A 13,257-nucleotide genomic window follows, 5' to 3' on the forward strand; every position below is an offset into this window, starting at 1 on the left:
GCCAGTTCTGTCCAATGAGTTGAATGAAAGTGATTAAGCATGATTTCTTGTCAAGAAATTTGTGACACTCCAAAGCCTTTTTTGCCTTCTGTCACAACAAGCACTGTCCCAGAGTAGATGCTCCAACAGCTTGGGTCCCTCCGATAGATATGACACTTAAGTGACAAATAAATCCCAGTTACTCTCAGGGTTGGTTGTTTCTGCAGCGTATCTTAGCCTATCCTGACTTAATTCAAAAGGGATTTTCTGCAGAAAAAAAAAGGTTTTAATCTAAATGAAGAAACTTACAAAATCAGTGTTGTGGAACACTTTGTCCTTAAACAAAATGGGCTCCATAGGCAGGAGTTTGAAAACTTATATGAGTTTTAACAACTGGTAACATAAAAAAATGGCTGGGCACATATACATAGTCACAGCTGTGTGGTAGAATGGAGTCACACAGGTTTGAGTCTCTGAGTTTTTACCACTTATGAGCTCATCACCTAACTAGAGGCTCATATCCCTTATGTGTAAATGTGGGATAACTAATATAGGATTATAAGGTAATTGAATTATGAAAATCACCTGATAATAAGATCTTTAATATGTAAGTAGCTATGATAGCTACATTAATCAACTGATTAGTCTGGCAATATATATCAAATTATAGAATTACTACTAATTCTTCCATTCACAACTTAATGCATACAACCAGCCTAAGTTTCAAGAATGGAGTATATTAAATGCTAAACTGGTATGAAAAAATGAAAGCAAATTCTTTAAAACATAAGATGGTGTATCATCTTTTTACTCAGATTTTGAGGCTTTTAGTCAGTTGTAGCTATTTTTTAAAAATAGGGTTATCAGACAAGGATCTCTCTTCCTTTTAGATTAACACAAGCTATGCAAAAGTATTTCAGATTACTGAAGGAAATGTAACACTTATTAAGACCTAACATGCCAAAAATTTATGTCTGAATTAATTTCAAAACCTATAAAGGTATGTAATTATTGATATGCTAATGAGAAGACTGATGCTCAGAAGTTAAGTTGCCCAAAACCACTTAGTTGGTGGAACTGAGTTTCAAATCATGGTCTTCCTCCACGAGTTTCTCCTCAGTATGTAAGAGTACATTGGTTCATGATTATCTAAACCTTAAAAAAAGTTTATAATGGAAAGCACTTTTAATATTAAATAGCTCCCTGCCTAATTATAAGGAGTTTATCACAATGCCAACTTCATTGAATCCTTCATTTGTTAAAAAAAAAATCCACGCTTCAAAGGGCAGTAAGTGAAGTGCAATTCTTTCATATCGTTTTCTACAAAATAAGTTAACTTTAAGCAAAACAACTTCAATGACGATAAATGCATTTCATCATTTATTTAATGTTTAAGCTCTCGCACTAGATTTTTACAAGCTGGTGAACACTGACAAATTATTTCTCCCACAGAACTATAACCACATGTTCCCGGACAGTATAAATATATGGTTGAGCTGACATTAATACACATCACCATTTTATCAATCACATAATAAAACAAATTGTCAAGTATCCAAATATTAAGTTACACAGCTCAAAAGGCATATAAAATATTAAATGTCTGCTCAATTCATTAGCAGAAACCCACTTTTTTTTTTTTGCAAGAAAGGTTGGGAATCACTTCAAACAAAAATAAGTTGGTAAACAACTTCAGATAAGTTTGAAAAAAAATTACAAGAATTTCAGAAATTTTATGATTAAGAATTGTTTTAGCTACAATAACAAAGTATTTCTACCTTTTAAAAAAATATTTACTAAATTAAAGCGCATATTCTACATGTTCTGCACAAGACAAAGGCAATATTTTACTAAAAATACTTAATAGCCCCCTCCCATTCCTTTTTTCAGGCCCTCCCTGTAAGTTGCACCCCAAAGTGCAAACATTAAAATGAACTGTAAGGCTTTTTTGTCTGGAGACATTAAAGACATGTGCTTCTGTACAATGTAGATTTTCAAAACGGAGGTCTTCCATGACAGCACAAAATGAGATTTATAGAAAGACATTAAATAATCACTGGTAAGACTTGGTTAATTAAAAAAAAACAAACGAGCAAATCTGATGTATACTGGTATGAATGTGGAAGATGTAAACATATTGTGATCAAATAACCTTATAGGCCCTACTTTCTATGTTTGAAATGATGGAAAGAATAAAACACATAAGGTCCAGAGTTTTCATAGTTCCTGGGATTTTAGTTCGATATGATACTAAAAACAAGAATTGTGCTGGGTATTTTGGCACCTAGTCTTTCTAAATTTCTTATATACTGATAAGAATCTGGCATGGAAACAGATTTAAAGACATGAATGACTCCATACTGCATGATTTCAGGAAAAGTCAATTGGTACAAACGATAAGCACATTTTAAATGCTGAACAGTAAGAATCCTTTGCTAAGTGTCCAAGTAGGTTGATCATAACCCAAACATAGAGGGTGCAATTCTGCCAGGCTTTGTGGCCTGGTAAAACTACGTTTCAACACTCCTATGGAAGCTTCATCAGACTTCACCAAGCCAACATGCTGGCTAACATGTACGACAAATCCCGTCCTGTATAGGTTCCACTTCCAAGCAATGGCATCAGGCACCCCAGTTTTATTGAATGCAACAGTTGTTTCTATGACCATTAGAGTCTTTGAAGCGCAGCCGCATTTTAGGACGATACTTCTCCAAATACAAAAGTTGCTTGCTGTTAAAAGCTCCACGCCGCTTTCTAGAAGGAAGAAAACAAAAGACGAATTAAAGCAAAGTCCCTCTATAACTAACATTTACTGTTCTATAGGAGGCAATCATCACCTTTCTTGTAGCAATTTATTTTTTGATTATTACATTGTGACTTAATGTAGAAATATGGATCAGCATCCATGTGTAAATGGGAAAAGGGCCGTAAAAAGTTAATTTTCTAAATCTTTTTGAGAGGTAGTTATAAAATAGTCCAAACTTACAAATTCATTCATTATAAAGTCCAAGAAAAGGCAAAACTAACATTGTAATATGAGTCAAAAAGAGATTGGGCTTCCCTGGTGGCGCAGTGGTTGAGAGTCCGCCTGCCGATGCAGAAAAACGGGTTCGTGCCCCGGTCTGGGAAGATCCCACATGCCGCGGAGCGGCTGGGCCCGTGAGCCATGGCCGCTGAGCCTGCGCGTCTGGAGTCTGTGCTACGCAACGGGAGAGGCCACAGCAGTGAGAGGCCCGCATACAGCAAAAAAAAAAAAAAAAAAAAAAAAAAAAAAAGATTGCGCCCCTGGTGGTTGGGAAGATGACTACAAACAGCGTGAGGACACTTTGTGAAATGATCAAAATATTCTGTATATTGCACTGAGTGGTTACTTTATTTGGCTGTTACCATCCATTCATCTACCTTTGATATCTGTGCATTTTAACTAACTATACCTCAATAAAAGGGCAGATACACAAGCAACATATTCAATCAAGAATTTAAAGTAAAACAATAATTTACAGATTACTGGATTAGAAACTTTGTAATATGAGTATCTACATGGAATGCAAACAAGTAAGATACTCCCTGGTGGTAATACTATCTTAAAAATGAACAAAATGGTCAGATAGGCTCTTGAAAAGAAATTGCTTTCCTAGTAATATATTTAAATTCGCTAACATTCAACAAGGAAATAAAAATTGCAAACGGAAAGAACGTATTAAATACATACTGTCTTATGAACTGTACTGCATCTTCGTATTTCATTCCACCTTCAATTAATGCTAGGGCGACAAGCACTGGAGCTCTGGTAAGGTAAGAATTATAGTAAATTATTTTTCAAAGTCAAATCCTGGAAAATTCAATACTCTGAACATTCCCCAATCCGAAAGCACTATTATTTACTGCACTTCCTATGTTAATACCTATGCAAAATGTTGGACTTTATGTTAAAAATTAAATTAATAAAGTACCATTATTTTCATATCAAACCCAGATTTTTAATCTATAACCAAAAAGACAACTATGTCCTTAACTAATACAAATAAGCCTAGAAATTAAGACCTGTATCACTAGAGAGCAGTCCTGAAAAAATTTGAGAGGGTAAATCGTGACAGGTGTGGACAATATTTTCTAAATTCCAAGCAGTGAAAAATACTTTCCACTTAAAGATCTTCTGGAAAAAACTGCTTTCTTTGTTTTATTATCAATGAGACTGTGACATAAGTTTCACGCCAGCCTCCCCAGGGCCATGGTCTGAGCAGTGGGGGACGAGGGTGGTGGTAGCAATTTACAACTATGGACACGTATATTTTGGCACTGCTGTGTAATGACTTCCTATTGAATCAGGATTCTCCAGGATCAAGAACCCTGCCACAAACTCACCATATGCAGTGCAAAAACACCTTAGAGACAATTCATGATCCTTTTCCCAATGAGCTTGGACAGTGATTCCCAATACTATGGATACAACCTAGAACACACAATTAAGTAATTCCGCCCACATGGGCAAGTATAAATTTCAGTGACAGCATCTGTCAGTTCCAAATGTACTGGAACACATTACTGCTACATTCACCTACTTTTAAATTTAACTCAGTAAGTAACCTAACAAAGCAAATTGATTCACAAACCGACAACCGCGTCTTTATGGGAGTAAAAATCAAGCTTTAACTAGAATGAAGACCAGTATCATTAAATGGGTTTAAGAAATTCTCTTACCTCCCAAGGCCTGCAACACAATGAACAGCAATACAACAACCAGGGTCTTCACGAAACTTAATTTTCACAAGACTTAACCAATCATCAACAATCTGGTTAGATGGTGGTGCGCCATCATCAAAAGGCCAATCCTAAGTCAAAAGAATACACGTTTTAGACTTTTAATGTAATTGGTATAATAATTCTAAAATTATTAAAATTATATTAAATTGGTATAATATTTATACCAAAAAATATTAAATTGGTATAATTCTAAAATTATTATTAATGTAATTGGTATAATAAATCTAAAATTCTAACACCCAAATGAAAATGCCAGAAGCATTTTCTTTTAACGTTTAAACAAGTGTTTTATGAAACCCCACTGTCAATGAAATGCAAACACATGCTGAGTCTTTATAAAGATCTTTTATTGCTTCAAGCCTCTGCTCAGCTTTCACCTTTATTTGGACCTTAAGACAGTGTATACTTTTGCAACAACTTAAACAATTAAGCTTTCTGAAGCCAGTGGTTTATCTGGATGAATAAACTTTGGCAGCACAGCACTGTGAACACATGGGAACCATTAAACACTTACGAGAACATGGATGCCTTCTTTCTCCACAAGACTAGTGTCATAAGTTGCTTCACATACTCTTACTATTGTGGTAACTCCGTACTTCTTAAGTTCCTGGATAAAACATATATAAAAAAGCACATGAAGTCTTCATAACCACGTCACTTTTGCTCACCATTTGCCATTTTGATCACCTCTCTAACAGGTTAACAGAAAATCATGTATGTTTAACATGGTCTTGTTAAGTCTTATTGTCACAAGCCTTGTTTTAAGTGACAATACTAAAACAGCAGTAAAAGGAAAGGGAATTGTTAAACATCATATATTTTTAATAAATTTGATGTTTAAAAAAAATCCCATGGCCCTTCACATACTGAAGTCGTTTATAGTCACGGTAACCTTGACTAGACGAAGCACTAACAAAAGAGGATGAGAGCAACTCAGGAACAAAGGACCAAAGGAATCACTCATGACTATAAACAATCTGACTTGACTTATGTTAACTCTTTAAACTTTTGCTCATTTGCAGTGCACAGTGTATAGTTTAGAGCCTTAAAAGTATGTTCAGAGAGTAAAATCTCAAAAGTGCGGTGTAAAAACCCCGCACCATTTAAGACTAGAGGCTTTAAGACTCATAATGCATTATTACTAATTATAATTCTTCTGACATTTAAAAAATATACAGATGACAATCAAAGATAAAAGTATTTCTATGATCTGGAAGACCTATTTGTTGTTTCTGATTATCTATAGATATTTATAAAATAAAATGTGTATGCATCCAAATAAATTATTCAGCATTACAATCCTTCCAGAAATAGAATTAGTACATCAGTAGCTGATAATTGCATTCTAAGCATCAAAAGGGGGCCAAGACATAAACTAAATCCTGGTTTATAGTATCAGTCATTATGCTAATAAGCAAATATGTGAAAAACCCACAAGTGGAGCTTCCCACCAACCAATTTCTAGTAAGATAAGAGCCATACTGTTATACTGTCCACATATACATTTAAATTAAGCAAACTGTGAGGCATGAAGAACTAGATATTAACTTATAAATCTAACTCAAGTACATGTTCTCCTCAAAATGTATAAAATAATTCACCTCTAACGTAAAGACACTGGTACTTCTGAGAGTTGGAACTGTAGTCATAACACCTCACAATTTCAAAAATATTTTATTTTGTTACATAAAAGGCTCCACTATTAAACTACAATCAGTTTAAGACATTAAAAAGTATCAAAACTTACCTCTATAAATTTGTTTAAGGTCGCATTAGTTGGATTGTGTGTAATAAGAAATCTCATGTTCTTGTAAGTGATTTCCACAGGAGCTGGGCGGTTTATTCGAGCCATGTTAATTTAGTTAAAAAACACTCAATAGGGTTATGAAAGAATTTAAAAGACTGAATACAGAAATGATGCAAAGAAACTGAGTCTACTTCAATATACTCCACTTGAAATTCTCAGTGCTTTTGAGAATGAAGTTGGGAGTAATGGGAAATGAAATGAACCTCCTGACAAAAAGCAGCAATTCTTCAATCCAGTAATACTGAGGCAAGAGAAAGGAAGTGCACTGAGGTTTACCCCATCCAGGTCAGAACTCTTGTAAAAAATGCTCTGTGGATTTCAATTCAACACTTCTGTGTCCAGGTTCACCACTCTTATGGGGGCTTCTTGGTGGAGTAGTAATGAATTTCTACAGTTCACTTGTCTGCATAGAGGTCGTGCTGTGCCTGGCAGTAATCTCCACTGCCCTTCAGAAACTCCATAAATGTGTGACCAAGAACACCACAGAACTGCTGTTTAAAAGAAAGAGAGAAAAAAAGTTGTTTTCAATTCAAAAGGAACATGTTATGCTTTGACAGTGTTTAAGGGCACAACGATCTTTCCAAATCTGGGCCCAAGCCACCTTTTAAACTTTTACTTGAACCACAAAATACAAGGATGATTACAGATTAAATCAATAAGCAAGGATTACTTTAAGTAAATACCTCTCACATCACTGTTACATTTGGTGAATATCCCTTACATACATTCTTCTACTAATTACTCCTTTTAAAACCTGGCTACTTGTTTTACATTCTTCTAAATTGTCACGTACAACTTTTTACATTGATTTTCCAATTTTTGTATTACAAAAATTCAATATATTAGTCAATATATTCTTAAAAGAAAAAAACGAAACTGGTTTTCAAAATGCTCCCATATATACTATTTCATTTGATTCTTAACAACCTATTAACTTACCATTCCGCTTTAACAGATATTTCTCATCCGAGTCTCTGGAAATTAATCAACTTGAAATCAAGTTTTCAACTTATGTGAAACATAAGCGCACGCGCATGCACGCACACACACATATACACAGAACTTCCATTTATAACTATAAAAAAGACGTTCATAATTGTAATAGTCTTTTGTATTTTAAAACCGAAGTTTCAGTTATCCTGTCGTAAACTGAAAACTAATTGAAAGAAAAAGTAGTGGTGGTGGGATGGTGTAAATTACCTTACATTTCTTTCACAGGTCTCAAAAGCAAGGTAACTGCTACCACCAATTATACTTTCCCCAAGTTCCCCTTAAAGATCTAAATCAATTTTTATGTTAGTATCAAATATTACATGAATATTCACAGGATATTTTCATAATATATACACGGAAAACATTGATGTTGACGTTAGTCTTCTTCCAAGTAGTTTACAAGGAGCTTGTGTGGTTGGGAGTAAACAGAGAACTAAAAAAAAAAAATTAATAGCAGGTCAACAAGAGCACTGAGAGCCAGCCACTGCCCCGAACTCTTCACAGGTATTCTCATGGATAATTTACCAAATAAAATCTTTTGAAATCAAAAGATTCCCTTAGTTTACTATGCTTAAGTTTAAATTTAAGCATTAAAAAGGCTTAATACTACATTCAAACTATCTCATCTTATTTTCACTCTGAGTACCAAGCCAGTTATAGTTTCTAAAAGAACGCTAAGTTTTGAACAATAATTCAAATGAAGATCTAGCCAATCACAGAAAACATTAAGTCAAAAACCCAGTTCATTTTTCTGTGAAAATAAAGGAACTAGCCTCAGGAATCATGTCTTAATAGATGTCCCATAAGGAAGGTAACTTTCATTAATCCAAATTTGTTCAAACCCACCCTCAGATGTTACTTCATCGACTTGTGAGCTGGGCTAAGAAAATTAGTGATTAAATTGCCACTGAGGACTCTGTTCTGTTAACAGTGTGACAGCAGTAACTGGAAATAATTTCAATTATACTTTCCCTTCAAATCCTACACACTTCCTTAGAATAAAGAGTGTATTTTGGCACCTTTCCAATGACAATGAATTAAAGTGATCTGCAAAGCTGTTAAAGTCAAGGGCTCTTGTCTCTGATTTCCGGTACTACCTTTTTTCAACTGAAAGCCGATTTCTGAAGAGACAGTATCGCACACCACCGATTTCCATACTGAACAGCTGAAACTCCTGTTATAGCTGAGTTTGGCCATATCCACCCCTTTCAAGCAAGCGGTTTCATGAGAAAGCACAGAAAGCAATACAGAAATAAGTCCTTTGGTGACCTGGTTATTTTTACTGAGTGGAGGCACCCAGTGGCTGGGGGGGACGGGGACGGGACGACGACGGAGACAGACGACGGATTTCCACAAGGGAAGAAACGACCACTAATACCTAACATCTTTCTCTTCTGCCCGAGACACTCCCCTATTCCCCATTTCTCTGCCCCAGGAAAAACCATCCATGATAGGAAGTCTGGAAATACCAAGGAATTGTTCCCCTCCCACTGCATATAACCGCAATAATACACACGGGGGCATGGGGGACCAATTTCTGTGCAGAAGCCTAAACCGATCTGTCCTACTGCAGAGTCCGAGCAACATATCTCTGTTGTGTCCAACGATTCGTTGGCGAGTCTGTTCCACATCTACTTGTGGTTTAGATAAAGCACCCGGAATAAAGCATGTGTAAAAAAAATACTGCTCACTCCTGGGAATGATCTGGTTTTCTGGTCTCCAACTTTTCTACTGCCATCAAACAAAACTCATACGAAAAGAGTAACAGTATGGGACTTCCCTGGCTGTCCAGGGCTTAGAACTCCTCGCTCTCAGTGCCCAAGGCCCGGGGTTCGATGCCTGCTCGGGGAACTAAGATCCCACAAAAGCGTCTCGGTGAGGCCAAAAAAAAGAGAGAAAAACTAAAGAGAGAGTACCAGGAAGCATTGGCTCACAATCTGGATCCCAAGCAAGCCCACGGTGCCAGCTACAGCGCAACAACCTCACACACTGGGAACGGTAGCGGGTTCCACGGGCACAAGCTCAGCCTCACAGCCGTGGGTGTGGCTCGCCACGGCGCCACAAGCCAACAGAAGGCAAGCACACGGCGCGCCAGGGGACACTCAGGCACAGCCCAAGAGCCCGCGATCGCAAGACGCCGCCGGCCCAGCCCGCCCCGGCGCAGGACAAGCCTGGACTCGCTCCCGCGGCCCGGGGCGGGGCGCGCCCCCCGCGGCGGCCGGCTTACCTGGCGAGGCCGCGCCGGCCCGGGTCACGGGTTCGCGCCGCACCTTCAGTGCGGCGCCGAGGGCATTTTGTCCGAGCGCCGGTCCCGGCCGCGGAGCGCACGGTAGCCCACAGGCCCAGTCCCGCCGGCCCAGCGCCGGAGAGCCCTGCCCAGCCCGCGCGCAGCCGCCTCGCCCGCCCGCCCGCCGGGGCTGGGGGCGCGCCCGCCGCAGTGACGCGCAGCCCGCGCCCCACCCGGGCCACGTCCCCGATCCCAGGGCCCCGCGGCAAACAAAGGGGCCTCGGGGCGCCGGCCGGGCCCGCAAGACGCCCAGGCGAAGAAGCGGCCACAAAGCGGCTTCTGGGCCGCCGCGCCGCCGGGCGCCCCGCCCAGCGCCCCGGGCTCGGCCCCCGGGACCCGCCCGCCGCCAGGACCGCCCGGACTCGGGCCGGGACGCGGGCGGGCGCCAGGCTCCGAACAAAGGCGGCGGCGCGGGGCGCGGGTACTCACAGGAATATGTCTACTCATTGAAGATTGTGGCCTAATCATGCAGCCGGTCCCGAGGCGGCGGCAGCAGGGCAGGGGCGGCGGCGGTCGTCGCGGGGCGGAGGCGGCGGAGGCGGCTTCGCGGGCTGCTGCGACGGCGGCGGCGGCTGGAGAACCGGACTCAGTCTGCAGCGAACGGCTCCGAGAAGAGCGCGCAGCCTCACCGGCCCGCAGTCCAGGGGGCCAATACGCGCGCCGAGGCGCCCTTGCGTCACAAGCCCTCCCATTTATAGCGCGCCTGACGTGCGTTTCCTCCCCGGCCACCAATCGCAGCCGGGCCCCAGGTCGCGCGCCGACGAGCGGAGGCGGAGGCCCGCCCCGCGGACGTCACTGAGCTGCGGCGGCTGGCGGTGTGAACCGGTTGATGAATGGCGCCGCGCTGCAGTCCGAGCGTCACCCGGCGGGGGCAGGAAGTGGCGGAGGAGGGACAGGGATGGGAGGGGGAAGGGCCGGGAGAGGGAGGAGGTGCCGCCCTTCCTCCTTAAAGCCCCGACGAGTGCGTGCGCTCTCGTCACCAGGCGAGGCCTGCCATTGGCCTCGACTGAAAACGCAATCCCTTCGGGGCCGGAACCGGGTCTCAGTGCAGGTCCTGCTTCCTTCTGCTGTAGGTCAGACCGCGGTCGGCTTTGCCTGCGGTTCACCGTAGCACCTGCGACTTGCGATCCCCGTCGTCAAATAAATCTTTCTGTGGCCATACGGCTGCCGGGCGACGACCCCTGGGGAGCCTGGGCCCCCAGGCCCGGACCGCGCGAGCGCAGGTGCCCGGAGAGAGCATCGCGAGGCGCGGCCTGAGCGCTCTGCCGCCCGCGGGCTCTCTTAGGCACGCCTTCGTGCTCCGCACGCGGGCAGCTGCAGCAGTCTCAAGCGTGGCGTTGCGGACTCCCACGCGTCCTCTGTGCTGCGGCTCCCTGGATACGTTGCCACGGGTGAGGGAAGGTTAGGCAGCGTCTTAAAAATTGTAAGAGCCTTCGACTTGGTCAAGGACCGATGGAACTCTTTTCGTCCAAGCTGGAGCTTTTCCTTTTTGTTCTTTTTTCACAACCGTCCCACTCTCTTTCGTAATTTAGGCCCTTAATAAGTAAAGCTTATCGCGGTTGTTCTGTGTTACACAAGGGCAACTCTCATTTCTAGTCGGAAAACTCTTTCTCTTCTGCTCTCTGGAAGGAGTAAACAGGAGTTTTACCTGCTCTGAAGAACTCAGCTTTCTAGTAACACTGAGGCCTTGTTTGGTGTTTTCACTAAGCATAGGTTGGAGAGGGCTTTAGGGGTCACATTGTTTCCTTGGTCAGTGTACTGCAGCATCTTAGGATTTATTAGAACTTAGAGACTGTGCTTGCATGGTTATTCAATTTCTTTATAAACGTTATACTCTGTAAACAAAGTTAGGGCTTTCAAGAAAGAGTTGGGTCACGCAGGCTTTTATGGGAATAAAAGTCAAATCACCTTCATCTTAAGGAAATTGCTTGCCTTGGAAACTCTTGAATCCATCTAAGTCAAGGAAAACTAAAGAGCTTGAGAAATATATGATGCCCCTTCATTATGTAAAAGTTTAAAACTTTGATATGGTAAAAGACTGTTGACAAAGTTAAACTATTTAATGGACCATTGGGAGAAAATTTTGGCAACGTATCATGGGAACAGTTAACACCATAATAAATAAAATGCTTGACCCACATCTACAATAGTGTAGTTTAAAAAAACCCATGTTCAGTCAGCTGCTCTCATGCCAAAAGTTTGTCAGCACAGTGATGCTAGTTGGAAGAGTGAAAGCTTTTGAAAAAATGAGCTTGGTGGGACGAGATATAAGTTAAGCTAAGCAGAGCCAAATCAGTATCAGCCAGTGTTCTTGTAGAACTTGAGATACAAGTTGTGAGTCTTGTGAGCCAGATCCCGTAATGGTCACAAGCAGTGCTGACATGAAATATCCGGTGAGCTGTTTGCTCATCAAGCTCTCAAAGCTGGGCTCAAACTCCCAAGTGGACCAATCAGCTTGGGGTGGGGGAGAGGGAGGGGGCGGGTCTTAGCCTCTCAGATGAGGTACCACCTTGCTCTACTTGGAAAAGACAGTCAAGGATAAAAAACTAGATAGAGCTTTTGCTATTGCATGGGCCTGCGACTCCAGCAGGTGCCTTGTTTATATGTGTGTCATGTGGTATTGTGGTTCACTGCTGAGCGTGTGTGCCCTGTGGAGCCCAATAGTTTTAAGCTGCTGCTTCTTAGAAAGCAGTGGTCCATCCCATCACTGGTTAGGAGGCTCCTGGGGTCAGTGGACTCACTAACCTCTATAGATCTGCACTTGGAGCATCAGCACCTGAACTTGTTGAAGCAGAGGGTTCAGACTGTTACTTCTGGATGTCTGGACCACTATTTGCAAGCTTGTTAGCCAACAAGCTTGCAAATAGTGGTCCAGACATCCAGAAGTAAGGAAACACTTCTGAAAAGGCAATGCTCCAGAAAGAAGCCCTAGGATGGAAGATTTCTTTTCCAGCTAAACAAAATGCCCAGATAGCAGTTAACTTTTCTCAGCAAAACATGTGTCCTTGAGTTCATCATGGTAGGCAGCACAGGAATTTCATTAGCATATTCAAAATTCAAAAGCCAACAGGTGGGAGGTAAAGGAGACTGTAAGAGCATTATAAGAAAAATCCTTACGGAAGATGAAACACTGAAGGAGACTACAAGTCAGCAAAAACTGATGATGAAGAGCAGAGAACTCTTTATAGTATGGCAGATCTAGTAAACATTGAATGATTCCACTTATACCAGACATGTAAGAGGAATGGAGGATTTCAACCCTTTCTATCTTCTCAGACTTATTAGGGCCATGAAGGGTAGGTTGAGACCATGAGGAAGTCTGATAAAAACAATTTTAATAAAGCAAGAATATTACCATTGCAGTGATAGAAAGATCAAATGTGACAAAAACCCAGAAAAGAAATACTAGATTGCAAGGTATAATGAT

The 13,257-nt window shown here is 41.6% G+C and overlaps 1 protein-coding gene across 2 annotated transcripts; it reads right to left on the minus strand.

Moving 5' to 3' along the window:
• Nucleotides 1-2,597: 2,597 nt before the first annotated feature.
• On the minus strand, nucleotides 2,598-7,041 carry PTP4A1 (protein tyrosine phosphatase 4A1). 2 transcript variants are annotated; one of them, XM_007449583.1, is made up of 5 exons: nucleotides 6,491-7,041; nucleotides 5,258-5,350; nucleotides 4,681-4,811; nucleotides 3,692-3,766; nucleotides 2,598-2,733 (listed from the first exon to the last, which is right to left on the minus strand). In XM_007449583.1, the coding sequence occupies exons 1-5, from the start codon at nucleotides 6,593-6,595 to the stop codon at nucleotides 2,616-2,618; spliced, it is 522 nt and encodes a 173-aa protein (XP_007449645.1). In that variant the 5' UTR covers nucleotides 6,596-7,041; the 3' UTR covers nucleotides 2,598-2,615. The 2 variants fall into 2 exon arrangements, with proteins under 2 accessions (XP_007449645.1, XP_007449646.1); XM_007449584.1 differs by lacking the exon at nucleotides 3,692-3,766 and having other exon boundaries at nucleotides 2,616-2,733; nucleotides 6,491-6,595.
• Nucleotides 7,042-13,257: the final 6,216 nt, after the last annotated feature.

Source organism: Lipotes vexillifer, unplaced genomic scaffold, assembly GCF_000442215.2.
Source record: "Lipotes vexillifer unplaced genomic scaffold, Lipotes_vexillifer_v1.1 scaffold793, whole genome shotgun sequence".
Taxonomy (NCBI): Eukaryota; Metazoa; Chordata; class Mammalia; order Artiodactyla; family Lipotidae; genus Lipotes; species Lipotes vexillifer.